The following is a 26,674-nucleotide window of genomic DNA, read 5'->3' as shown; positions in this document are numbered from 1 at the left end:
ACCTTGGGAAGGTGGGTCTTCCTGGGTCGTATATAAAGCAAGCTGAGTAAGCCATGAATAGCAAGCCAATAAGCAGCATTCCTCCATGGCCCTTGCTTCAGTGCCTGCCTCCAGGTTCCTGTCTTGAGTTCTCTCAAGGATGGACTAACGTGTAATATGTTATAAACCTTTTCTACCCCAAGTTTCTTCTGGGCAGGGTGTTTAGTCACAGCAACAGAAACAAAGCTGGAACACACCCATGTTCATTTGGATCCTGATACATGCCTAGTGGGAGTGTGTGAGAAACCAGCTTGGTCTTTGTTTATGATTTCTTGTTTCTTCCATTGCTCGTTCTGGCGTTTGCCTAGAAAGAATCTACATTCCCCTGAGGCTGTGCCCAGAGGGCAGCCACATGCAGAGGCCGCACTGAACACTGGCACTGTCCAGTCTGTTCTCAGAAGCTTCCAGCGACACTTTTTTGAAGTGTCAGAAGCTCACCCTGCCCTGGAATGAACAGCTCTTGGACAATGACAAAGTGACTATCTAGACAATTTACACAGGTAGCTAGGAAGCTGGGGAGGTCCCCCAGAATAAGGAGGAAAAAACACCTGGAGAATAGTGATGGATAGAATAATTTTAAGTGATGCAGAGGAAATGCAGAAAGATGTGTGTGTGTGTGTGTGTGTGTGTGTGTGTGTGTGTAGAGATAGATAGATAGATAGATAGATAGATAGATAGATAGATAGATAGATAGATAGATGAGTGAGTCCAAGGTCCCTGAGTCAGAGGGAACTCGGGGCAGTAAACAACGTGTTGAGGAGAGTCAGGCTAAGGCCAGCATACTAAAGCACCAAGAGTTAAGGAGACAAAGGAACCCTGACATTCCTACAAACTTCCAGGGAGGAGAACAGAGGGGCAGAGACAGTGGAATGAGGATCATGTCATAAAGTGGGACGGTTCCAGTTCAGAGGCCAAATGACCCTGAGCCCAGAATTTTAAAGCTGGAGACTGCAGACAGAGTGCTTACCCTTCAGGTCCTTTGTGTTGAAGTTTGTAGAGGATGTAGCCCATCAGAACCAGGGCGATGCCCAGGGAACTACTCACTCATCTCATAAGTTAATGAGGGGAGAAACTGCAAAACGATGCTGCCGAGTGCTGAGAACTGGGGTCCAGATTGGGGTGTAACATCTTAGGAATGGCTCACATTCTTCGGATGTACCACAGGCGGGAGGGATGTTTAGCGCCTTGCTAACAAAGACCTAATTCTTCTACTACAAAAGGAGAAATCAAGGCAACTAGAATGCCCAGGAAAAACAAAACAAAACAACAAAACTTCATTCAAAAGTCACTTAAATATGGGCTGACTTCGAACAATTGGAAGAAGGAAAGGCAAAGAGTCTGTTGGGTTGTGGTTCCGGGAAGACCCTTCTCCTGACTGTAGGAGGAACTAGAATCTGAGCCCCGCTCCTGGTGTGGTCACAAACATGCATATTGTCCCAGTTAGCATTTTCCACTGGTTTTGAACTAAAAACTAAAAGATTTAAATATGATGAAAACATAAAATATTATATTAATGAAATATAAATGTTAATGCAAAGAGGAAAGTAATTCCATGTTTACTATTAGGACTGTGGCTTTCCTATGTGATTTGTGTGTTTCTGTGGTTTCTAGTTGCCCTTCTCCCTCCCTCCTCTTTCTCTCTCCCTCCCCACACCCCGTTTCTTCCTTTTGCAGTTGTTATGGTCATGGCTGAATTATGACTTTGGTTAAAAAGTACCAAGTGAAGGAAGAGTCTGGAGTGTTATCCGAAAGCAGACAATTAGGAGAAATAGCAACAGCTCTTCAGACTTGTGGGCAGACAGAACTATGCAGCCAGGTTCTCGCCAGGAGTCAGGGCAGTTTCATGATGAAATGAAGAAGTGAGGTTTGGTTACTGTAAAGTCGGGCTAGCCATGAATGGACTAAGGAAGGAAAGTCAATACAATGGCTGGGTGGGCGGCAGAGCCCTGCAGATGAGGCTGGGGAGGGGAGGGCTGCTTTCCATTCCAGCCCTGTCTGTGTGGTTTGCCCCAGTGGACTGGTTGCTGTTCTTATACATATGGCTTGGGATTTCTGAAGGGAGGGAGCTGAGAGTCCATGGAGAATGGAGGAGCGGAAGGGTCCCTGGGGAGCTGGACGATGGAAAGGCTATGAAGAGCTGGGTGACATGGCAAGGGGAGGGAGCAGGACCTTCCCAACTCTTGTTATGAACTGAGTGAGGGAAAATGGAGGGAGAGGAGCACCCAGGCCTTCCAGGTTGTCCATTAGGATGGAGACCCCATAGTACAGCAGCTGGAAGGGAGACCATGACAGGTGCAGACTGAGATGTGTTCCCTGGGGAAATGGCTCGTCCACATGGAGACCTGTCCCTTTCATATGTATCACACAGGGAGAATGAGAGAAGAGCCAGCCAGGTGACAGTGCCAACTTCCCCTTCATAGGTGCCCTCGGGGCTCTCGTCCCACTCAGTTGCAAAAATTTGCCAAAGCACCAGACACCGTCAGAAAAGCACCAATAGAGAAACACAGGACACCAAGAGTGAACCCACAACCCGAGGAGCTGGCTTAGCGGGTGGGATGCTTACTGTGCACTCGGAGGAGCTGAGTTCAGATTCCCAGCACCCATGTAAAGGCTGGGCGTGGCAGTGTAGAACTGTAACTTCAGCACTAGGAAGCAGAGACCAGGGGCTCCCTAGCCAGCCAGTCTAGCTGAATCAGAGAGCTCCGGGTTCAGTGAGGGACAGTGCTTTAAAGAAGAAAGCGGAGAGTGGCTGAGGAAGACGCTCCATGTCCACGACGTCACTCAGGCACACAGTCTCTTCTGTAGTCCCAAACTAATGCCCCTAAGCAGCAGCTACGCAAGCTCCACTATGAACCACCAGACCCAGGTGTAAACTGAGAAGACTGAGGACGCTTCCTTCCGAACCTGCTGTGTCCACACTCAGTCTCGGCTCTCTCCGAGGCAGTCAACAACTCATACCAAATAATGGTGGAAAAAGAAAGGGGCAATCGCTGTTTCTTACCATTTACTTCTAGACACAAAGTGGGGGGTTCCGAAGGAAAGCCAGCTACCCACAGGCACTACTTACAGCTCATAGCCCTCTGGATTTATGTAGCACATGCCTCTCGGTCCTGCAAGCACTCAACATATTTTCTCATTCATTCTTAATATGAACAGAAAAGTGGAGACGGAACAGGTTGGGTGAGTTTCTGTCTTGCAGCCGGCAGCTCTGAAGACTCAAAGAGGGAGGGGAGCTGTCCAAGGTCACATAGTGATTCAGCTCGAGAGAGAATGTGCGGCTGTTTACTTTTTCCGGAGCTTTAAAAAGGCTTTGTGGAGAGTGGGAAGATGGCTCAGGCAACACTTGCCATACAACCATGAGGACCTGAGCCCAGATCCCCCAAACACACACAAAGCCTGTAATCTCGGTGCTGGGAGACAAATACACAAGGTTCACTGGAGCACACTGGCCATCCAACAACTGAATTGGTGAATCCTGGATTGGTGAGAGACCCTGCTGCAAAAAATAAGGAGGTGGGGGCGGGAGAGATGGTTCAGCCATCAAGACAGTGGTTCTTAACCTATGGGTGGGGTGTCAAACATCCTGCATATCTGATATTTACATCATGATTCAAAACAGTAGCAAAATTACAGTTATGAAGTAGCAACGAAAATAATTTTATGGTTGGGGGGTCACAACATGAGGAACTGTATTAAAGGGTCACAGCAGCAGGAAGGTTGAGAACCAAAGTGTTAAAAGCACGTGCTGCACTTGCGAGGGATTGGAGTTCAGATCCCAGTCCCCAAGTTGAGTGGTTCACAACCGCCTGAAACTTGAGCTCCAGGGCACCTGATGCCCTCTTCTGGCCTCTGAGGGCACTTACACACATGTGCATATCCACACATCCAGATACCCCCATACACATGAATAAAGGAAGATAAATCTCAGGGCTAGAGTGATGGCTCCGAGGTTAAGAGCACTTGCTTCCAGGGGACCCGAGTTCCACTCCCAGCACCTCTGTCAGGTGGGTCACAACTACCTGTAAATCCAGCTCTGGGAACTCTGGTGCCCTCTTCTGGCTTCCACAAGCCTACATACAAGTGGTGGACACACACACACACACACACACACACACACACACACACACACACACACACTTAAATAAAATAAATCTTTAAAAATTTTAAAAATAAGATGGATGGTGACAAAGATTCTGAACATCAACCGTTGGCTTCCACATGCATGACTACACATGTGCTTGTGTCCCCAACCCCTGCACACACATGAACGTGTACACAGAGCATATCTCTCCCTCCACACAGAGACTTCTTACAGTATCATATAGACAGAGTCCTTCTCTAGAAAGAGCCTCAGGAATCCAGCGAGGGAGATGCTGTCTGGGAAGAACTCCGGAGCTGGGTGGGATAGAGGGGGAAGGGACCCATTCTTCGCACCCTATTATCTCCTAAACATTTTGAATCTTTTACCAAGTGCGTCTTTTCTATTACCAATTCAAAAACGTACAAATGATACTTGAAAGCCGTGAAAATAAGTAACTCTGGGTAGCAGGTAGTCACCTGTTGAAGAGGCGCAATCCGCCGCTCTCCTAGATCAATCTCCAGGAGGAAATTGGTTTTCCTCGGGAGGAGTGGTTATGAAAGTGGCTTGCCCTGGCACGCATTCACGAAGGTGCTCCTTCCAAGCAGGCTGGCCACTGGCTGTGCCGCTGTGGCTATGTGGTGGGGACCACGAGGACCTTGCTGCCAGTTAGTCCCAGGTCTGGTGCCCACCTACTGCCTCCTCAACTCCTCCCTGGCAAACCTCAGAGAGGGTGGGTAGTGGATCCACCTTGCTCTCCCTCACTCACACCCAGGGCTCTGTACATTACAATGTCACCTGCCCTGTCCTCACCTCTGCCAGTGCACACAATTGGTGCTCAGCCTAGATGACAGGGCAGTCTCCATTATTTCCTCTGCTTTGTCTCCTATTGGTCAGGTCGTACGCCCCACTAAGTGTGATGATGACCCCCCAAAGCCTGGGGCTCCTAGGCCATCATCCTCTGTGTGTTCCTTGCTCCTCACCATCTTGCATTCTCTATTCACCTCTGTGTTTTTGCAGCTGCTGAGTCCTGTTTAGATGGCTGGCTCCCCTTCAGCCTTGGGGAGTCACCTCAAGTTTGTCTTCAGGGACATTTGCTCTGGCCTCACACAGCTTGGGGTGTGCTCTGGCCTCTGGGGCTCGGGGATGGTGGTCTGCTCAGTGGCACTGACTGACCACCCAGGGCAACTCTCTGGTGTATTCAGTGCCTTTATTGTTTGCCTTCGCCATCTACAGGAGATCTAAGACTGTTTCTCTTGTTGACCTCAAAATCTTTTTGTTTGTGTGTGTGCATTTATATGTGTATGTATGCATGTATATACATGTTTATATGTGTGTTGGTGAATGTATGTGTGGGTGTACGTGTATGTGTACATGTACACGTGGAGGCTCAAAGCTGACATTGGATGCCTCCCTCAATTTATTTATTGGGGCAGGGTCTCTTGATGAACCCAGAGTCCTCCAGCTTCACCTAATCTATGAGCCATCTTATTGCAGGGAATCCCATCTCCGTTCCTGAGTGTTAGGATTACAGGCAACCCTGGAGCCTGTCGAGTTTTTTTTTTTTTTTTTTTTTTTTTTTAACGTGCATTCTGAGGATCAGAACTCCAGTCCTTACAGGACCTGGCAAGTGTTTTATCCACTGAGCCATCAACCCACACATGACCTCATAATCTTTAACTCTCAGAATCAACAAGTCTTGGTAGCTACTGGTTAAACAGATGGAGAGATAAGTAGGGTAGATGGGAAGGATGAATTTGGGTGGGTAGATGGATGATGACTAGTTATGGTTGGATAGAAAGATGGACTGATGAAGGGCTGGAGGGATGGAATAAATGGATGAATGAAAGGGTGAGTTGATGGATGGGTAGATAGAGGGATAGATGGGTAGTAGATGGGTGGATGGATGATGGATAGGCAGATGAAGGTATGGTCAGATGGATGGACAGATAGATGAATGATGGGTGGATGGATTCATGGATGGGTGCATAGGTAGAAGAATATGATGACTCAGTGGATGGTTAGATAGAGGGATGGAAGAGTGGAAGGGTGAGTGGATGTAGGGATAGATGAATGGAAATGAAGATGGATGGATGGATGAATAGATGGATGGATGGATGGATGGATGGATGGATGCAGGTTTATATAGATGAATGGGTAGATGGATGGATGAGCAAACAGGTCATTAGACTGATGGACAAGAGGGTGGGTAGATAGCTGCATGAATAGTGGATGGATGAATAGGTGTGTGTATATGTATGTATGTATGTACAGACGAATACATGAGTGGATGGGTGGTAGGAAAAATGGGTTGATGAATGGAACCTGTTAAGTGTCTAACAACCTCTAAGGTTCCTCTGCCCACCCAGGGATCTCCTCTTGGTGTCCTATGCTAATGAGGCTGGGACCTGATTAATGAGGAATGAGGACTTGCAGGAATGAGGAATGAGGACTTGCAGGAATGAGGAATGAGGACTTGTCACCTCATGTTGAGATGTACCTTTAACACTGACCCTCTGATACCTGCAAAGTCCTGCACAGGGGTGGCCCCAGGACCTCGGCTGTCTGATTCTGACTGCCGTGTCTATTTCTAAATCCCTCTCATGTTCCCCCTGCAGGTGGAGGAGAATCCTGAGGCAGGAATCAGGTGGAGTAACTGGACACACGTACTGATGCCTGGGTTTGTTTTAACTGTTCATCTCGTCAGCGCTGAGCCTCTGGGCTAACATGACACATGAAGGGGTGGGAAGGGGAGAAAGCTCTCAACTGATTCAGAAAATGTCTCCATTAAGCCTCCCTTCCCATCCCATTTCCTTTAATTACATTAGCATCTGCAAGGCAGCCTCAGCCGTTGGTGCTTGCACAGACCACAGCCACCCCGCCCAGAGTGGCTAATTGGCCAGTGGGGCGGTGTGGTGGCTGGGTTTCTGCTGTGCTTTTGGCCCTTCCTAATGAGCTGATGAATGCACTGCACTGCGGCTGCCCATCCCCCCCACCCCCAGATGGTTTCTGCCTGCTCAATCAAATGAGTGATGGCTAGCCTGTCCTTCTAATGCTCCCCCCACCATGCTCCCCATGTGGCGGTTGGAGTTCTGAACTCCTGGTTCTACCTGCCTTGCAGGTCCCTTCTGTGGTCAAAGCCAGCTCCCTTTCCATTGCCTGCGTCTGTATGAGCAAGTTTGATGGTCTTTGGTTAGTCACAGGAGCAGTGTTTTCCCTCCTAGTGACGCTCTGGGCAGCAAGGATTCTATCTTCACCAAAGCTTCTCCTCACAGGCCCCTTCACCCCAGGCCACTGTGGGCAGAACCACCTTGACCTCATGTGGTCCAGGCATCCAGCCTCACACACAGCTGAGTGCTTCTGAAGCTGGGGACTCACTCCATCTCTTGGCCTCTTTCTCAGTTTCCATGTTTTTCTACTATGTTTTTCTGAGTGACCTTGCTTTACAAGGCTGCATAGGGTGTGACCGGGGCATGGTGGCTAGTGCTGGTGAGGTGACAGATGAACACAGTATGGATGTGATTCTTGTTTCTTTTATTGAAACAGCAGGTCAAGGGATACCCACAGCTTGTCTGAACCAACTGTTAATCTAGAATCTTCTACCCTTGGCCCAGAAGATGCTAGTTGGTCCCAGTTTGGCCCCAATCTCTCATGGTTGGATTGCTATGTGAATCCCACAGGGCTTTGGCCAGCTGACCGGAGCCCGATCCTGATGTTAGTTTTGTGATGTGCCTCTGGTGTGGGGCCCTGTCCCTAGCCCTACCTTGTCCTCTCTGCTTTCCAAGTCAGGTACCAGCACTGCTCTGTGGGGAGGCGGCCCTAAGGAGCAGAGTGTGCCTACATGGCCACCCCATAGATGTGCACACTCAGGACCACCTGTGCATGGCTCTGTGCCCCAGACATGCTCCATCAATGGCACAAGCTGAGAGTGGCCACTGCTTGGCGCCTTACATCTTAGCGTTTTTTTCCCCCACAGGGGCCGCTGCTCCGTGCCTGGGCAGCCCTTCAAGTAGCCATGGCGACAAACAATAAAAAGGGCTGGAGACAATGGAGAGGGATGGGGGCAGGGCATGGGACTCCTGTTGGCGTTCTTTCCCCTCTTTCCTGTTGAGACTGTCTCACTAAGTAGCTCAGGCTGGCGCTGAACTCATCAGCCCCCTGTCTCAGCCTCCAGAATGCTGGGATTACAGGCAAGGGCCACCACCTCCAGCCCAGACCATCTTGTTTTTGAGAGTGGTCGAGGACAGGTCGGCGTTAATACCAAATCAGACAGCAGCTGTGTTCCTCGGCACACCACTCAGAGAACCGAAAACACATTCAGACAGGATTGCCCACGGCGCAGCGTTCATCATGGCGGATATCACCCAAGCATCCACCAACGGGGAAAACCCCAGCATCTGTATGAACAGTTGGTTTACATGAAACTCCAGTGGGTTGAGCCACAGACGGAAGACAAAGGGCTGCCAATAGCCATGTGGAGGGATCCATGGGAATGGCTGCTGAGGAGGTGGGAGGACATTTCCCTTGCAGTAGAGAGGTTTCAGAACCAGTCAGAGGTGGTTCTTGTCAATGTGCTCACCAGGCTGAACTCGGCACCTCAAAATGGCAAAGCACACACCAGGGACTCTTGTCTCAACAACAGTCTCAGTAGGACCCTCAACAAGAGACAGAAGTTATGGGAACAGGTAAAAACTGACCACTAGATCCCCTAGAGTAGGCGGGACAAGTGCAGGGTGCTGGATCCTCCTGAGATGGCCCTCCTCAGATGGGATCTACCTGATCGCCTCTCAGCCTCTTGGCTTCATGATTGGCTGGGTAGAAGAGTCCTTGTGGGGGACAGTCATGTACCTGTACAACTTTTCCCTTCCCAAGTCACACATGCATCCCGGATCCCTACACCCAGGATGAACCTGCCTCAGACCAGGCATTCCCATAGACCTCTGTCTCAGTGTGGCATCAGAACTGTGTAGGGAACTGTGACTTGTGACAGAGAAAGGGCCAGACAACGTCACACCCAGGATGCTCAGAACCATTGCAGCTGATTGAGGCAAAGGGACAGTGGCCTGAACAGAAAAGCTGTATGTCAACCTTGGCCTGCTGGTGGAGCCACTGTCCCAGTTTGGGCCCCACCCAGACTTAGGGAGACAGGACACAGAGACCCAGAAGTTCTTGCAACAGTCGTTGCCCAAGCATGGCTTCTGTGGGAAGAGTTCATCACGTACCCTGTGGTCATACTGTGTGCGAAACACACAGCTTTCCACAAACTCCCGACCCCGTGAGCCTAGAACATCTGCCTACTTGGGGGTCTTGCCCAGTAAGAAGAGCAAGATTTCCTTAACAAAACTCCACTTGGAAGGAGGCACCACAAGAATGTGGAAACACACAGGTGAGGTGGAAGCCCAGAGCCGGGATAGCCCAAGTACTTGTGGGAGGATGGCCATCACTGTGCTTCCGGCCCCCAACTCTGCCCCTCTTTCCCGTCTCTATTGCTTTCTCTCAACAATGCCATCCCTCCCTCCTCCTTAAAGTCTGCTGCCCTCTCACGGGGGCTCCTCCACAGGCAGTTGCATGCCGGCCCTGTCTGTGACAGGTTCTGAAAATGGTGGCCCACCATGACCTCAGCAGAGGTGACGCAGGGACAACAAAGCAAAGGTGTCCTAGAGCCGCACAGAAGGCACCCCCCTCCCAGGCATGCAGGAACTCCTCAGGCCAGAGTTGCTCAGAAGGCGGAAGCCGGCCTTACCTGGCGGCATCGAAGCTGTCATAGGAGCCCACTGTGTAATGCCGGAAGAGCTTCTTGCTGCGGTCCGCACGGGTTTCTGCAGAGAGAAGAGAGACACTATTCAGCAAAAAAAGATGGCAGCCCACCCACTGAATGGGCAAAAGGCCGATTCTCCCTGACTTGCCCCAGGCAGGATGACGTCCACTCTGCATAAGGACACACCTGGAGAGATGGGGATGATTTGGGGACCCAAGTCTGCAAAATGTGAGGATGCTGTGAACCCTGGTTCTGACCAGAGAGTGAAGAGCTCCCTCTAAAATGCAAGTGGAATCCTGTGCCTGCACACGAAGGGGTAAGTGAGACTCTTCAGAGCAGGGACCATGAGCCTTCCGGCCAGGACGGTGACAGCCACCTCATGTGCAATCTGCTAGACCTGCATGCCCAAACGATGCTACCCAGGCTGGCAGGCTTCTGGCCTTCTCAGGAATCTCTGATGGTGGCCTTATCCTAGAGAGACATGATCAGGATTAGTATCCTGATGATGGTTGCTTTCCATTAAAAAAAAAAAAAAAAAAAAAGACTAAACTAAGCACACATGATTAACGCTTCTAATTAAGCCTGGCTTCCCTGACTCAGCAGATTCAGATGTAAGATCGGTGGGAAATGATACGACTATTGTAATTAGATTAGCAGATGGCACAGGGCTGGGGGGGGGGACGACGACTGTGAAGATACAAATGCTGGAAGCAGCACAACGCACAGTGAACCTCAAGGTATTCCCCTCCCAGACAAGATTCCCCGCCCCGCCTCCTTCTGAGGTCCTGTGGAACTTCGGGAAAAGCTGAGCAAACAGCTTGAATAAAAAGCCTGAGCAGGTGAGCCTCTTTCCAGTCCCTCCCCTCTCTTATTCCAAGGTCAACATTTTTTTTTTTAATTCGCCCCTCCCAATGCAGGTTTCTGAGAGAGGTCTCGGGTCTTTACATGCTTAGAGGCAGAGACAGAGCACCCTACTTTTTACAGAGTGTGTGTGTGTGGGACCACCCCACTTCTTACAGGGGGGAAACCACCCATTTCTTACAGAATGAGGAATCCCCTCCTAGGGTGGAAGGAGGCATGCCTGAGGCAGGAGCTAGAACTGCATTTCCCAGCTGCCCCGGCTGTGGCTGAGTGATTAGTTCTTCTCTAGGAGTGGGGTGATCCCATGCTGGGATCTTAGGCCCCTCTGCTGTCCCTCTCTTTCACTGCCTGCCAGTTCAAGTCTCAAGCCCAGAGGGTAGGGCAACCACAGATGGAATGCAGAGGCCCCAGGCTCAGTTGGCACCTACGTGTCTGCATTAGAAACTGAGATCCGTTCCCAGCACCGTGTAAAAAGCCGGGCATAAGAATGCGCAGACCCTGCACAGAGGCATGGGAGGTGGGTGAGCCCTGGTGCTCTCACTAACTAGCCAGCCAGGCCTGCTTAGAAAGCTCCCGGTCAGTGAGAGACCTTGCTTCAAAACATAAGGTGGAGAGTGACTGAGGACGACACCAGATATTGACCTATGACCTCCACGTGAACACACACACACACACACACACACACACACACACACACACACACACACACACACACATACACACACACACACACACACACACACACACACACAGCCTGGGCCTCTGTGTGTCACAGTGGGCGGAAGTATACATTGCACGCTACATGAGGGGGAAAATCAAACTTCTGTCACACTGGGTCGCACTTTGGGGCTTCTTTGTTCCAGCAGCTCCTGCTGCCTCCCTTCACCGACAGGCGGGGCAGCGTGGGGTCCCAGGACTGGCTCACACTTGTGTCTGCACACTCTCCACCTGCTCCTCTGTCACGAGCACCCAAGGCTCCTGCTTACTACGCCTCCTGCAGCCATGACATTGTCACCGCTTTCTTCACGGACACTCACCAAGGGCTTCTGTGTACCAGGCCCCACTGGGGTACCCCGTCAAATGCCACCATGGAAACCCAGTTAGGGGTGCACACACAGCTCAGCGGCCCCTCGGCCCCTTTACAGTGCTAGTGTTATCCTTTGAAGGCCTGCTCTGGACTGTGGGCCCCCTCACAGGGGCACTCTCTTATTTAAGTTAAAGTTGAAGGCATCTTGGTAGCTTAAATGTCAGGCTGTGTACCTTACATCTCTGATCAGCCACTACTTGGTCTAGTATTGAAGCCACACAGCATGAAGCCATCAACAAAAATGTGTCAACAACTGTCAGAACATCCCCTCACAATGAAAGCCGAAAGCAATGGCATTTTGCAAACAAACAAACAAACAAAAAGCAATTTAAGTTTTAGGAAACACACTCTTTTTTTTTTTGATATATATTTTTTATTTTACAATATCATTCAGTCCTACATATCAGCCATGGGTTCCCCTATTCTCCCCCCTCCCACGTCCTCCCCTTACCCCCAGCCCACCCTCCATTCCCACCTCCTCCAGGACAAGTCCTCCCCCGAGGACTGTGATCAACTTGGTAGATTCAGTCCAGGGAGGTCCAGTCCTTTCCTCCCAGACTAAGCCAAGTGTCCCTGCATAAGTTCCAGGTTTCAGACAGCCAACTCATGCAATGAGCACAGGACTTGGTCCCACTGCCTAGTTGCCTCCCAAACTGATCAAGCCAATCAACTGTCTCACCTATTCAGAGGGCCTGATCCAGCTGGGAGCTCCTCAGCCTTTGATTCATAGTTCATGTGTTTCCATTCATTTGGCTATTTTTTTTCAATAATTGAGTAAAACTGAAATTTATTATATGCCACAGTCGTCCTAGGGACCTCCATGCTATATATATAGCCTCTATGGTTCTATGGGTTGTGGTCTGATTGTTCTTTATTTTATATCTAGAATCCACCAATGAGTGAGTACATACCATAACTGTCTTTCTGGGTTTGGGTTACCTCACTCAGGATGATTTTTTCTAGTTCCATCCATTTGCCTGCAAATTTCATGCTTTCATTGGGAAACACACTCTTATTGAACGGTAAACTGATGGCCCAAAGTGAAGTTGTCAGGGATATAAATTTGTCACTCAGATTTAGCATTAATCATTGATGTGGCGCAGTCTAGAATCACCTGCAAGAGCCTTAGTTGAGTAATCGTCCTTACCAGGTTGGTCTGTGGACATGTCTGTAAGGGTTTGTCTTGGTTGTCTTAATTGGTGTAGGAGGGCCCAGGCCACCATGGGCAACACCGTTTCCTGGGCAGGTGGTCTTGGTTTGTATAAGAAAGCTGGCTGAGCATGAATCTGAGAGTGAGTAAGCAAGCAGCTTCCTCCAGGGTTTCTGCTGCAATACCTTGGCTGTGAGTGAGTTCTCTGGTCAGAGGTAACGCTGCATGGAATAGCGAGAAGCGTGGCTCCTGGTCTCTGCCTTGAGTTCCTGCCCTGATTTCCCTCAGTGATGCATGGTGACCTGCAAGTTTAAAATGAAACACTCCCCCCGCCAGTTGCTTTTGGTAATAGTTTCATCACAGCAACGGAATTCAACTAGAACACCCTGTGTGTACAGAGGACAGACTAAGAGGGAACATGATGAACTGTAGACGTAAGACAGTGAACGGGCCACCACTCTGTTTACATCAGTGACTACCATACTGTCGCTGCCTGAATTCCAACATGCCTGCATGACCTGTGAGCATCTGTTCACTGGGAGAGAGGGGTGACTGGGTGGATTTGATGGATGCTATCACCGAGACCAAATCGCATGCCCACTCCATGTCACCCAGGCTCAAATCAGCACCAGAACCAGTACCTTCCTTCTCTGCCTGAAGGCTGGCTCAGGGACATATCCTGTGCTGTCCTCAGGACTCCAGGACAGGGCATTACCTTGTTTCTCTGAATTGTCCTCCTGACTTATTGTCTAGGGCAGATAAGAGTTACGTGAGGTCATGAGGGTGGGGCCCTCATGAGATGCTAAGTGGCTTCCTAAGAATAAAAAGGGAGACCTGAGCTAGCAGCTTGCCCAGCCTCACCACTCGCTACCCTGTGCCACCTGTGGGTAAGGCAGAGTCCCAGGAGTGGGAGGGCTTTTCACCAGACATAGCCCTTGATTTTAGACTTTGGTTCCACAAGTGGAATGGCTTTCTCCTCTAAGCATCACTAAATTTATGCAGTCAGTTCCAGCCATGGCTTCCCATTCATCAGGGCTTGCTGAACTAACCAAAGGCCCCATCATGCAAATAACCCAGTCCAGGGCACTGGAGTCAGTACTCATGAGCATGGAGCACTGGCTGTGCTGGGGACTGGTCCAGCCAAGCTGTGCACACCTGCATCACACTTCATGTCAAGAGCAAAGGTGCCCAGATGTGACCCTGTGCAGGGACCACAAAGGCCAGATCTTGTGACCTAAGGGCAGGGATTAGAAAGAGACCCAAGTGACAGGTGACCAGGACCCCAGGGGCCAGGTGAAGGAGCTCAGGTATGTTGGCCTTCTATAACTGGGGGAGGTGCCCAGGGCTCAGATCACTGTGGAGGGACACATGGATGTCTGACTACCCCTGGGACATTCATGCTCAGGTCACATGTATGCCAGGGCTAGAAAGGGTAAGTGAGATGCAACGCATAGCCATCAACGGGCCAGAGGACTGCTCATTCCGAGTATTGCTGAGTTGCTCTGGTTCTCTCCATCCCATGTGGTAGTTCTGTGCTGGTTGTCTAGGAAACCAGTGGGTGCTGAGAATGGGTGGGGTTTTGACTGGGCTGGAGGGCAACAGGGCCAAGAGCAGAGAGGGGAATATGTAGTGGAGTACATGTGCACATGTGTCAGTGTGTACACACATGTGCATGTGTATATATGTGTGCCTGTGTACATGCTCATGCATTCCTGTATACATGTTCATGTGTGCCTGAGTACATATGCATGTATATATAAATACATGTGTACATGTGTGGGAGCATTTGTATGTACAGGCTTACGGTGACTATGTTATGTGGGTGTGTGCATGTGTTCATATGAGCAAATGTGTGAGTACAGATGCATATGTGTATATGCACACACATGACTGTGTGGCTAAACGTGTGTACAGGTCCATGGGAGTGTATACACCATGCATGCATTCATGTGTCTATGTGTTTATACAAGTGATTGTATATACATGTGGACCTATATGTGCATGTAGGTAAGAGAAGAATGTGTATACAGGTACACGTGTGGGTGTGTATTTGAGTGTATGACCACAGGTAAATGTGTATATGAGTGTGTAGACATACATGTGGATGAGCATCATCACCATCATAATCATAACCCTCATCATCACCATCATCACCACCATTACTACCATCATCACCATCATAATCATCCTCACCACAGTCACCATCCTCACCGATGTCACCATCACCTCCTAGTCACCCCCATCCCTGTAGGGGATTTGCGGATCTGCTCTCTGCTGACAAGCTGCTTGGCTGGAGATCTGCACCATCATCACTGGTCTCTCTGCTGCTGTGGTCCTCACACAACATCCAGCAGCCAGCCCAAGTCCTGGCTCCACCTTACAGAAGCAGCAGTGTGGTGATGAGGGACCAGATTCTAAAGCTAGACTGGTGGCATTCCAAGGTCAGCTGTCACCGACTGGCTGTGTGTCTTGTCCTTTCACATGTGATGTGGGGACGGCATTGGTCCCACTCACACAGAGGCACCTGAGGTGGTTAGAGGTGAGGCCAGTTGGGCACACAGTATATGGGAAGTGTGTGCCACTTTGGCTACAGCTATCACATGTCATACCTTAGATTCAGAACCTCTGCCTTTCATAGGCCTTCTGAAGTCACACAGCCCACGAGAGGCAGTGTGGACCCCCAATCCAGCAGTCTAAACCCAGATGGCTATGCTGTGGACACACCTTCACCTAGTTTTGGGCTAGGATAGATGGATGGGCTGGATGGTTCTTGGGACCCTTCCTGCACATGACAGTGGCTGCCTTCACCAGCTGTACACTATACGCTGTGTGCCAACCTTTCTAGAAGCTCATAGGATGCATAGGTGCAGATGTAGGGTACAAGTAAGACACGTCCAAATAGTCAGGGGAGCAGAAGGAGGCCCGAGGTGCATACAGGACAATGACCAGGACAGATGCACACTGGGACTCGTATTCCTGTTTGGGTCTTCAGGGAAGCACCATGTGGCTGAACCTGACACATCACCACCTGGGCCATGGCTGCAGCTCTGCTTCTCTCTGCTTCCTAAGGAGGCAGGAGGCCCTGCTGTCTCTCCTCAGTAGACCTGGTAGAGATGCTCAGAGCCAGCCACAGGCTTCCCTTATCCTCCAGGGGTCTATATTCCTCAATTCCAGCCACATAGGCAACCGAGGCCACCACCGTTTCTAGTCCTGGGAACTAGTGGTTGGCATGGGACCCTGGTGTGGCAGCTCCTGCGACCTGATCTGGTGTGAGGCTCTTGCCCTGCTGCTGTGATTGCCACTTCTGAGGCCTCCCAGAGCAGCCTGGCTTTATGAGACGAAACACACAGGCAGACAGCATGATTCAGGGTGGGGCAGTGAAAGGAACAGACAGAACACAGCTGGAGCCCCCCAAACTTCTTACTTTTAACACACATCCTTACTTCTAACATACAAACCCATCTGTGTCGTTTCCACACGGATGTACTTTAGCCTGGCATTGCTGAAGGCACAGGTCTTGGACAATACATTTATGTACCAGCCATGCACACCGGTGTACCAATGGCTGGAGGCAGCGACCATAGGGAGCAGACAGCCATGGAATGGTGCCAACATAGATTCTGTGAGCACACCTCCTCCCTGGAGAGTTGACCATTTTTCTTTGCCATGTGGGATTCCTGGCAAGGTGGTGTCTCAGAAGCTAGGGTACACCTTCAACCTGTGGGGACATTCAGATGTGGCCCAGGTTGGTCTAAGCATCAAGCTAGTCTCTTGACCAGTCCTATGAGGTGACCCTCAGCCTATGTGTGGAATGCAGCATTTTTCTGAGGTCAGGGGTAATGAGTTTTGGGAGAAGGCACAGAGCCCTGCTGCAGAGGCCCCAGGCTTTGGCCTGGAAGGTCCTGAGACTCATTTGTCAGGCATTTTCTGTGTTCCTCATCTCTGTGTGTGTGTGTGTGCTCACATCACACTCCTCAGCTCTCTGATACAATAGAATTATTTACAATATTTAAAAAAGTGTACTTATGTGTATGCCACATGTATGCAGGAGTCAGTGGAGTCCAGAAGAAGATACCAGATCCCCTGTGACTTGGAGTTGCATGTTGCTGTATGCCACTGGATATGGATACTGGGAATCGAACTTGGGTCCTTTGAAAGAGTAGCAAGTGCTCTTAACCACTGAGCCATCTCTCCAGCTCTTGGTGGACCTCAGTCATTAGTTCTAGCCAATGTCAAAGCCACAGTGGCATTCCATTACATGTACAACATGTACAACTGTGGGACAGTTGCCCATGAGCACAGAGCCCACATGAGGGACATCACTGCTTTCAATCCAGGGACAGTGTGCAGATGGGACAGGCGTTTGGCAAGAATGTGAACCGTCTTTGCTGTTCCATGCCTGAGACTGTGGGATGCTTGTCATACAGCGTCACCCAGGGAAGGCTGGCTGTCACAGACACAAGTGGCCTTTTCAATTGCACAAGATAGGATATTCTTTCCACTCTGGGCTCCAGCCCAGAGTCCTGACAGCTCTGTACAGCAGAGGCCTGAGAACACCAAGACAAATACTGAGTGGGGACCTCATCAGGATGAAGTCCAGACTCACCAGGAGAAAACTGGAAAACAGCCTAGCAGAGGAAAGGAATGTGTCCTGACACACAGGGACAGAACATAGCACACGGGGGTGGTGGTGGTGCAGACCTGAGTTCAGATCCCCAGCACCCATGTAAAGGCTCAAGGGGCCACACATGCCTGCAACCCCAGCAGTGAATGGGGAAGAGACAGGTAGATTCTCTGAGTTCACTGGCCAGCCAGCCTAGAAGAAAATGGAGAGCTCCAGGTTCACTGAGAGACTCTGTCTCAAATCAGCAAGGTGGGGAGTGATGGAGGACGCTTAGTGTCTCTGTTGGCTTCCATATGTGCACACATGGGTGTCTGCACACGCACATGTATACATCTTAGTATTTCACACACACACAATATAGTACACATGCCTTTGACTAAAAAGAAGTTCTGTTTGTGGATGACAAAAGGGGCAGACAAGTTAGCCAACCAAGGGGAAACAATTTATTTCCTTAACAGTATAGAAACTTCTAAAATTTAAGATCTAATTCACCTACTTTCTCATCCAGCATCAGGGTTCTTCATATAGTGGCTGCCCAGAAATATCTGTAGCATCCCAGGGTTCAGCACTCATCAACCTGGTCCAAGTGATCACCCTCTCTGGTTTGGACTGGGGAAGTAGCTCCCTGTCTCCCTGTTTTCCTAATGATTTGTTCCACCCATCATCTGTGGTCCCTATTGAAGGAATATGAACCCAGCGATGCTACCAGCCCTGCCCATTTCTACACCCTCATCTCCCACCACGGTCCCTTCCTCTTTGCTCCTAGAATACAAGCCGATTTGCATCTCAGGGCCTTTGCATTTGCTAGAACCTCCTTTCTCTAGTTCTGATTTCACTGTGCCAACAGATCTCTGGCTCCTATGACAACCTGGCCACGTGGGTACCCAGTATCTCTGGTACATGAACGAACATTGGAAAATTGGTACCTCCATCTGCTTGGTCTGGCTGTGATGGGCTTAAGGCTTTACAGAAAATGCTAAGTTAGTGCCTCCCAGAGGCTGCTAGCATAGTGCAAAGAGCCCATCTGTACTGGGGAACCCCCAATTCCAGCCCTAGCCAAGGCAGTGATCAGGAGGGACCTTCTCACAGGGCCTCTTGGTGCTCCTGCCTCACCTAGAGAGAGAACAGGATATTTACCTTAATGGATGTTCTGGGTGGGTGATCCCTCATGGCATACATCCCAGGTTAATTGGGGATCCCCCTCTCACAGGAGGCGGCTGCGAGCCCTCCCCACAAGGCAGCATTTAAGCTGATATGCCCTAAAAATGCCACTCGGAAAATATCTACATGGAAAGGGAGGGGGGGAATCTCTAGAAATTCCATTTCATACACCCCTTGGGACGTGTGGAAGGCAGCGACAGATTTCATGACAGCCTCCGATTGTCAGTAGTTAAAATAGCCCCTTATGCAAAGCAGCCAGGAGGAGGTGCCTGCAGCTTGGCAAGGAAGCCAGGGTGGGGCATCCTGGGAGACTCTGTGGCCTCCCATGCAGAGTGCCTTTCTGGAAAAGGGAACAAGAAGAGGGACTTTCTCCAAGAGCAGCGGGAGTGTCCTGAAGGACCAGAAGGATGTAAAGCCCTCACACCACAGACATATTCCCTGGGGTGGTCCCTCCCCCACAGGATGCCAGTGGACAGATAGATGCTATGAAGCACGTGAGACAGTCCTCCCCACTCATCACCCCTCCCCTTCCCTCTCCTCCCTTCTCCTTCCTTCTTCGTTGAAGCGATGGGGATGGATCCTAAGGTCTCACATGTGTTAGACGAGTCCTCTATCACTGAGCCACACCCCTGCCCCTGAGACAGTCAAGACAAACTTGAACCTCCATTCTTTCCTGGCATTCTAATCAAAGCAGGAAAGGTCCTCTCAGGAGCCTCAGTTTCCCCATCTATAACACGGTCCACAGCAGAGTCTACAATGCGCGGATACAGTGAGAACAGGGCACAGACACTTCTGCACCTATCTTTCCCTAGTCCTGATTAGCGATGCCGGCCAGGCCCCTTGGCCAGTGCTGTTTGTCCAGGAGCCCACTTTGGTGTGTCTGGCCTACAGCCAAGAGGAATTTGTGCCCCATATGATGCTCTGTTTGTTCTTGCCAGGGCTGAGAAGGCCCTACACCATCCAAGCCAACTGAATACCATCCCAGAGACCTGAAACAGAAGGTGTGGACACCTTCTGCTCCTGGACATCCTGCTCAGGTGAGGACCCAGTCTTCAGTAAGCAGAGGACAGAGGTGGACTAGGGGTTGCACAGCGACAGAGTGCTCGAGATGCTTGGCAGCTAGGACATGGCCATGCTGCTCCAGCTCCCCGGGAGGACCTGCTTGCCCCTGTGTTCTGCCCTGAGTGGCTTGAAAGACCCAAGCTGAGCCCTTCAGATTGAAGTATATTTTGTTACTTAGCCAGCTCACACGCATTTCTTTCCACTCAGCATCATTTTAAGCAGAAGCACTCTAGGATGAGTCAGGCTCTGATTGCTGGGCCATGCAGCCTACAGTGCCGCTGAATGGCTTGATCTGGACATGGCAGGGCTTTGGATAGCCTTGCCTTCAGTTCCTAACCACACCAGACTTCACATAGCTACGGCTTCCACACCCACGAGTCCTATCAACCTAAGCTTAGTCTGAAAATATTTGAAAAATAGGGGCGGGAGAGAGAGCTCAGTGGTTAAGAGTACTTGCTGTATTCACAGAGGACTCGAGTTTGGTTCCCAGCATCCATGTCAGGTAGCTCACAACTGCCTGTAACTCCAGCTCCGGGGGATCCAACGTCTCTACATTCTACCGGTGACTGCACATGACCCCACACAGACATAATTAAAAATTACTAACATTAAAAATTTTAAAAGACCATATTTGGAAATCACTACATGTGCACCCGAGTATGAACGGGGTTGTTTGTTTGTCTTGGTATTTATTCCCCCAAACAATCCAGCATGATAGTGTTCACGGAGCACATACACTGACTGCATTGGGTGTTACAATTGGGACCTGACTTAAAGTGTGTGGAAGGGTGGTGGGACTTAGATGAGAAGCCTGTGGCATGCTACAGAAGGGATTGCAGTGTCAGGGGGTTCAGCCCTGGAGGCCACCCCCAGTTGATGCAGAGGAATGGCTACCTTTGGTGTTTCCCATGATGATCAGCAGCCCTGCACCCATTTCCCGATGCCCCCAGGGGGCAGCACACCCCTCAGCCAGAATCCCTGTGCTGGCCACACTTTTAAGTTACTTTTTGCTGAAGAGATGGCCAGACAGAGAGCACTGGGCACATGGGCCAAGTGTCTCCTGTGTCTGTGATAATGACAGGGAGACCCCAGGATTCTGCCCTGGATGCTGGCTGGAAGACAACTTCAAAGGTAGATGATTCTCTTGCCATGATGGAGGGAGCTGACCCTCCTAACCCTTGGAAGGTCAAGAGTGATGTTCGGAGTGGGTAAATTCCTTTCCAGCAGAGCTGGGTGGCAAATTTCCCTTGTTTTGATTGACAAGAAGCATAGAAAGTATGAAAGAGGTGAACAGCAATGCCAGGCATCTTGAAGACACAATTTAATACAAAAGCTCAACTTGAAATGCACGCACACTGTGCCTAGGGGAACATGGAGCACAGTGGTGTGCTGGTCTGAGCGGCCAGAGCCCCCAAATACAGGGAAGATATGCCACATGACTCTGGCCAGGTAGCTTGCCTGCACTCCTGTCTGCCTTGGAGAGGAGCAGGCCACTGCTGCTGAGTCCTCATGGGAGGAGGGTCCATGAGTATCTTCTTGAGGTCATATTTGACCCAGCCAGGACATGGCAGGAAGTCACAGAAAGACAAGGCAACAGAGGGGACAATGGCCAGATGTGAGCTGAACGCCTGCTGAGCCCCTTCCCTGGGTGCCCTGTACATTAACATCCAGACCCAGGCTGGATGGACACAGACGCTCCCTGGCTTACAATGGCATGAGGTGATCCCAGGACCATCGGGCTGTTTTCCTGTCCCATCCAAGTACTAACCAGGCCTGGCCCTGCTCCGCTTCCAAGATGAGGTGAGACTAGGTGCATTCTGGGTGGGAGAGCTATGGATTCTACACTGTTCCGATCTATGCCATGAGGCCACTGGCACGTCACCCTCTCAGGCTGTTGGATGATCTTGCCCAGCAGGAGCTAGTGTGAATTCTGAGCACGGGTAACACAACTGTGGCTGAGCTGTGGAGCATGGCAGGTCAGAGACAGTAGATATCTGTGTTAGTCACTTGTCCCCTCACTGTGACAAACACCCGAGAGAGCGACTTAGGAGAGGAAGCATTTACTCTGACCCACGGTTTGAGGGCACAGTCCATCACGGTGGGAAGGCACGGAGGCACAAGTGTGAGAGCAGCTGGTCATGGTGCAGCCATAGTCAGGAAGCAGAGAGAGAGATGAATGCAGGTGTTCCGCTTGCTTTCTCCTTATCCAGTTCTGGACCCCATGGGATGGTGACCCCCACATTCAAGGCGGTTCTTCCCTCATCTATTGACCTAATCTAGAAGCTACCTCACAGACACACCTGGAGGCTTGTCTCCATGGTGATTCCAGTCAAGGTGTCAGTATTATTCACATGCCTCTATATCTTATGAGATTTCAACTGCTGGTAGTCTATCATGGTAGAATCCTACTGTGAGCCAGGGGGCAGTGAGGCTATTGCCATCCCACCCCACAGATGGGGACACAGTGGCAGAAAGCTGTGAAGGAAGAAGGACTGAGTCCCAGTGACCTGCATGAGCTGACAGATCAAGGGGCTGTAAGTAACTAACGGGGAATGTCCAGGCAAACCCCGGGGACTTAGGGCTGGGAAGACAGCTGGTAGCTGCTGAGCATGGAGGTCTGGGAGGGAGAAGGGACAGAGGCCCTGACAGAGCTTGGGGATGCCACTGGAACAATGGCTTCCAAAGACTCTGAAGGAAGTCACCTGAACTGTGTTTACTCCAGGAAGTACTTAGGGGCCTGGAACATGAGAGATGCTTCTCTCCCTTGAGCACTGGAGAAGGATCCTGGTGGTGACTCAGCCAGGGCCAGAGGGGCAGTGGTGAGGCCATTTTCTAAGCTGAGACACAAATGGAGTGCCTGCTGAGCATGTCAGTGCCTGTGCCCTAGACACACTCCTTCTGAGATGAGCACCTTGTTTATTTCCACAGAATCCAGCTCCTCTCTTAGTTCACATTCTTGGCTCCCAGCTCAGTTCCTTTCTGCTGCTATAACAAAATACCCAAGACCAGGTTGTGTATTAAGAATGGAAATGACTCTTCTGGCCATTCTGGAGGCTGGGGTGCTCAAGACCAAGGTGGTGCTGACTTCCTCACGTGGCAGAAGAGCAAGAGAGGACCGTGCGCAGCCTCTGCATGAAGGATGGAGACCTACTCACACGGGCTGTGATGTCAGGACTTTTTTTTTTTTTCTAATGGCCCCACCTTTTCACCTGGCCACCCCACTGAGCACATTTTACCCTGTGGGTTTTGGAGAACTGTTCAGATCTCCTGCAAAAGGCTCAGAGTTCCAGGATGTTTGGCTCTGGCTCACCCGTCCTGCTCTGAAGCCAACTCCCTACCCAGGCTCCTGTGTTTCCTGCGAGTTTTATTCATTTATTTATTTTGTTTTCTTGAGACCAGGTCTTATTCTGTAGCCCAGGAGGGCATGCAACTCACTATGTTGCCCAGGATGACCTCAAACTAACAACAATCCTCCTGCCTCAGCTTCCAACGCACTGAGGGCATAAGCACCAGCCAGCACGCCCAGCTCCTCTGCAGGCTCTAATTCCGACATCATTCACCCAACTCAAAACACAAGGGCTGAGGGCAGCACTAAGGACAAAGACGAAACCGTTTTCTTTCTTAAAACAGACACTGCTGGGCTTCTGGCCAGTGGAGAAACTCACAGCTACGGAAGCAGCCAGGTCCCCACTAGGCCACGCCCCCTCCGTCATCAGGCCGGGCTAGAGCTCTGTGACCTCCCTAGGGCTGAGTGGGTCTGGAGGGGCAGACCCAGGCTGGGAGCTGGTGCCCTGTTTCACAGACTGAAGTCCACCCTCATAGTCTGCACAGTCTCTGCTCTGGCTAGTGGAGAGTCACACTGACCCACCATGAGGAGACAAGGTCCAAGGACCTCAGCACCCAGAGTCAGAGGTACAGAACCCTGATGGGAAGAGAAACACTTATGGCACGGAAGTGGGATCTGGGACCTACTCTGTGCACAAGTCTCGCTCCTAAATCAGTTGCAGGTTTGTTGTTTTTTTTAATTTATTTTTAAGTACTTCTGGGTTCCAGGAACCAATGTAGCAGGGGAAGAGAAGCAAATGAGGCCAAGGTGGTCAGAATGCACACGTGAACTGTGCACCACACTGACCTAGTGACAGAGAGCAGACTCACACATGTGCACTGTGCACCACACTGACCTAGTGACAGAGAGCAGACTCACACATGTGCACTGTGCACCACACTGACCTAGTGACAGAGAGCAGACTCACACATGTGCACTGTGCACCACACTGACCCTATGACTGAGAGAAGACTTGGGGGCCAGCAGCAACACAGACTTCTCCTACAGTCCCGGGGCGCAGTCTTCCAGGGTGACCCATGAGATGTAGTTAGGCTGTGGCCCCTTTTTGAAGGCATTTTTGCAGATGTATCCTCCCGTCGCCCAGCCGCTTGAACAGATGTGTTCCTTGGAGCTGGCTATGGCCTGTCCATTCTCTCATGTCTCATCACTGTGACCCTGACCTCTACTCCCTCTTTTTAAGGACTGTTGGGGGGTCACACAGAAGCCATCCAGATATCCAGGGGCCTCAGGCTCAACAGACAGCAACCTGGATTCCATCAGTGACATTAACTCCCCTTGGCCACGTAGAGTGGCACGCCCACAGCTTCTGGGCATCAGGAAGTGGCTGTGTCCAAAGGCCACTCCTCTGCCTTCCACTGCCACGGCTGAGGCCACCTTTGCAGGGCAGCATGGCCAGAAAAGCACCGCTGGAAGTTTTGTTCAAATCTCCAAGAGCTCTGGGACTCCGAACGCTGGAACTCAGCATTGTGCCACTTAGCACTCTGGGACTCAGAACTCTGTGAGAAGCACTTGACCACAGAGCGGTGGTGGTTCATTGCTGTCCTCAGTTATATAGTGAGTGTGAGGCCAGCCTGGATTACACAAGATCCTAGCTCAAGAAACAGGGGCTGGAAAGATGGTTCAGCAGGTAAGAGCACTTGCTGTTCTGGCAGAGGACTAGGCATCAATTCCAAGCATACACATGGTGGTTCACACCTTTCTGTGACTCCAATTCCAGGGGATCCAGTGTCCTCTTCTGGCCCCTGTAGGCACCAGGCACATTCTGGTACACAGAGCAAAACACGAATTCAAATAAAAACCCAAACCTAAACAAACAAAATATCCAAACCAACCAAACAACACATTAAAACCAGATTTTTCCTATGCTACTACAGTGGAACCAGGTCTTGGGCTCCATGCTCTGGACCCTACCTTTCCTCATTCAACAGGGCCAAGGTCAGCATCTTCGATGGACCAAGTGGTCTGATCTACACCAACCAGCCTTTGTGGGATGACCTTGCCAGCTGACAGAGCTTGCTCAGTAACAACAAACCAGGCCCTGGAGATTTTCCATCTACACACTGGGGCTAACACTCACCTCCCTGAATCACAGTGGCTCCTAGGAGGCAGAGCTGCCTATGTGGTGGGGTATGGAGCCAAGAGACAACTGAGAAATCACTTTTGTTTATTTCCAGCTCCCTGGAGCATGGCACTCTGCCCTGGTGTGTGCATGCATCTGTGGTGTGTGGTGTCTACACGTTCCTCCCTCCCTGGACCAGCTCTATCTTAGCATCTGGCTATGGACCCAGAAGCAGGCAGAGGAGAAATGTGTCCTTGAAGAACTTCATGGTCTGGGCTGGGAGGACAGGTCAGTCAGCAGAGGACCTGCTGTGCAAGCGTGAGGACCTGGGTTTGAGCCCCGAGCCTACCTTAAAAAATGCTAGGCCTACTGGTGTACTCCTCCCCTCAGTGGTGAGGCAGAGGCAAGAAGAGCTCTGGGACTTGCTGGCCACCTAGTCCAGTCTAGTTGGCTAGCTTCCAGCCAGTGAGAAACCCCTGTCTCAAAAACAAAATAAGGTAGGAGTCAGCAAGATGGCTCAGCAGAAGACAGTCCCAGCCCGGTGAGCCTGAAGATCCAGATGCCATGGCAGCCATCTGTAACCCCAGTAACCCCAGGTGAGATGGGAGGTGGAGACAAGAGAACTTTCTGAAGTTCACAAATTGGCTAGCCTGGCGTATGCAGCACAGAGGAAACACCAAGAGACCCTTCTTCCAACTTCTGAAAGTTGGCCACTGAAGTCCACATGTGCTCCATGACACATGGTGTGCACACACACACACACACACACACACACACACACACACACACACACACACACACACACACACACACCACATATCAAACATAATACGCAAAAACAGACACACACTTCGCATGTGTGCATTTCACATACACATCACACACATATATACCATACACATTCGACATACATATTTACACACACATATCACACACATACAAATACATATATTACACAAACTAAAACATTTTTAAAAAATCAAGGTGGGGGCTGGAGAGATGGCTCGGTGGATAAGAGCACCTGCTGCTCCTTCAGAAGACATGAGTTTGATTCTCAACAGCCACCACTCAACCCCAGAGCCAGGGGATTTAACACCTCTGCCCTCTAAGGGCACCAGCATTAGTGTGAATACCCTGCTCCCACACATGTACATAATTAAAAATACAAGTAAATCTTTAAAAACATTTCTTTAAAAAGTCAAGGTGGACAACAGCTGAGGAATGACCCCTGAAGTTGAGCTCTGGCCTCAGCACCCCAGTGCACACAGGCAGGTGCACAGCACACACACATACACTCACACAGAACCTCCAACTTTGATTCCCTCAAGGTAGGCACAGGTGCAGGGAGACATCAGGTCCCTAGGACATGAGTCAATGGGTACTAAACCCTCTGGCATTGTGCCAGAGCCAAATCCAGTGTCTAAAACCAGAGCCAGAGGAAGAAGGTTG

The 26,674-nt window shown here is 50.5% G+C and overlaps 1 protein-coding gene across 6 annotated transcripts in view; it reads right to left on the bottom strand.

The window, feature by feature from the left end:
* The window catches only part of Shank2 (SH3 and multiple ankyrin repeat domains 2), a 470,619-nt gene that overhangs the window by 170,774 nt on the left and 273,171 nt on the right, over positions 1-26,674 (bottom strand). For all 6 annotated transcript variants that reach the window (XM_076555951.1, XM_076555924.1, XM_076555928.1 and 3 more), the window contains one exon: positions 9,861-9,936. In XM_076555951.1, the coding sequence (XP_076412066.1) occupies positions 9,861-9,936 (76 nt within the window). The remainder of the gene's footprint in view (positions 1-9,860; positions 9,937-26,674) is intronic.

The sequence above is a fragment of the Peromyscus maniculatus genome, chromosome 1, assembly GCF_049852395.1.
Source record: "Peromyscus maniculatus bairdii isolate BWxNUB_F1_BW_parent chromosome 1, HU_Pman_BW_mat_3.1, whole genome shotgun sequence".
Lineage (NCBI taxonomy): Eukaryota > Metazoa > Chordata > Mammalia > Rodentia > Cricetidae > Peromyscus > Peromyscus maniculatus.
Note: the sequence above shows the minus strand (reverse complement) of the source record. Positions and strands in the feature narration are given on the sequence as shown.